Source organism: Austrofundulus limnaeus, unplaced genomic scaffold (assembly GCF_001266775.1).
Source record: "Austrofundulus limnaeus strain Quisiro unplaced genomic scaffold, Austrofundulus_limnaeus-1.0 Scaffold300, whole genome shotgun sequence".
Lineage (NCBI taxonomy): Eukaryota > Metazoa > Chordata > Actinopteri > Cyprinodontiformes > Rivulidae > Austrofundulus > Austrofundulus limnaeus.
In genome coordinates this window covers 131,729-133,590 of record NW_013952702.1, presented here as the reverse complement: position 1 = coordinate 133,590, position 1,862 = coordinate 131,729, and the positions used below count along the sequence as shown (strand labels likewise).

At 44.6% G+C, this 1,862-nt stretch overlaps 1 protein-coding gene across 1 annotated transcript in view; it reads left to right on the top strand.

Moving 5' to 3' along the window:
* The first annotated feature begins 456 nt into the window (after window positions 1-456).
* ccr7 (chemokine (C-C motif) receptor 7) overlaps window positions 457-1,862 on the top strand; it is a 5,719-nt gene continuing 4,313 nt past the window's right edge. The window contains exons 1-4 of the mRNA XM_014021625.1: window positions 457-726; window positions 774-1,023; window positions 1,104-1,113; window positions 1,203-1,207. Coding sequence (XP_013877079.1) covers window positions 457-726; window positions 774-1,023; window positions 1,104-1,113; window positions 1,203-1,207 — 535 coding nt within the window. The remainder of the gene's footprint in view (window positions 727-773; window positions 1,024-1,103; window positions 1,114-1,202; window positions 1,208-1,862) is intronic.

Sequence of the window (1,862 nt, the reverse complement as noted above, 5' to 3'; positions counted from 1 at the left end):
TGGTACATACCCTATAAGTACAAGCTACATATGCTATAAGTACCTGGTACATACCCTATAAGTACAAATGCTATAAGTACCTGGTACATACCCTAGAAGTCCAACTGCTATAAGTACCTGGTACATACCCTATAAGTACAAATGGTATAAGTACCTGGTACATACCCTAGAAGTACAAGGTAAATATGCTAAAAGTACCTGTTACATACCCTATAAGTAAAAATGCTATAAGTACCTGGTACATACCCTATAAGTACAAATGCTATAAGTACCTGGTACATACCCTATAAGTACAAATGCTATAAGTACCTGGTACATACCCTATAAGTACAAATGCTATAAGTACCTGGTACATACCCTATAAGTACAAATGGTATAAGTACCTGGTACATACCCTATAAGTACAAGGTAGAAACCGTCTAAGTACAAGTTGCATATGCTGTATGTTTCAGTTACATGGTTCTGCAGGATTTTGTGGTTCTGCAGGACTTGGTGGTTCTGCAGGACTTGGTGTTTCTGCAGGATTTGGTGGTTCCGCAGGACATGGTGGTTCTGCAGGATTTTGTGGTTCTGCAGGACTTGGTGGTTCTGCAGGACTTCATGTTTCTGCAGGACTTGGCGGTTCTGCAGGACTTGGTGGTTCTGCAGGATTTGGTGGTTCTGCAGGACTTGGTGGTTCTGCAGGACTTGGTGGTTCAGCAGGACTTGGTGGTTCTGCAGGACTTGGTGATTCTGCAGGACTTGGTGGTTCTGCAGACTTGGTGGTTCTGCAGGACTTGGTGGTTCTGCAGGACTTCATGTTTCTGCAGGACTTGGTGGTTCTGCAGGACTTGGTGGTTCTGCAGGACTTGGTGGTTCTGCAGGACTTGGTGGTTCTGCAGGACTTGGTGGTACTGCAGGACTTCATGTTTCTGCAGGACTTGGTGGTTCTGCAGGACTTGGTGTTCCAGTCGAGCCCACACCATCAGACCTCCACCTCTGTGCTGGGGGCTGCTCTGAGCTGTTTGCTGCAGTGCATTGTGGGTAASGTTGGCATCAGGTGGTGATGAGCTGCAGGTTGGAYTGAAAACCTTCAGAATCAAAGCTGTTTTTGTGTTTTTCAGGCTGKTTGASGTGAGAACAGTTCTGCTGAGAAGTCGGTGGGTTTGAGTGTCTGTGGGTTTCTGTCAGCCTGCAGCTCACTGTGTTTGTCCCCTGCACAGTACAGGTGAGGGAAGTGGGTAAGGTGTGAGGGAATTGTTCTGATTTCCTGTTTTCAGCTCGGAGCTAACGGAGCGTGAGGCCTGTTTGTGCAGGAAGGCTTCAGAAGCTCGGGTTCGGCCCTGCGGGACACTTCCCGACCCTCGGATCGATTCGCCCTCATTAGATTGAGATAAATAATCAGAACAGGTCTTGTAAACGTGTGAACAGTGAGCAGCTCCACATTGTAACTGTGCCTCTGCTCTTTTTTTTTTTCTTTTTTTTGCTCTGTGTGGTTTGAGCTGTCTTAAGTGAAAGCATCAAACCACAACCGCAGATCCAGGTGTGCAGAAGTCTGCAGATGTGTTTTAAAGGGCTTTGAGCAGAACTTCAGCTGCTGTCCAGGACTTAAAACTACACAAGTGATGCTTGAAATGAAGCTGTTTTAGCTCGTCACTCCATTCATTCAAAATGTAAAATCTGCATTAAAAAGAATGAATTTACATAATGACTCAAACTGAGACTCCCTGCAGAGGCTCAGGTAGTCCCAGAAACTGAGAGCAGACATGAAACACTTTTATACTCGCTGAAGCTGTAGGAAATGTTTGCATCAAACAATAATAATAATAATAATAATAAATTTTATTTGTAACGCACCTTATATTTCAAAGAAATCTCAAAGT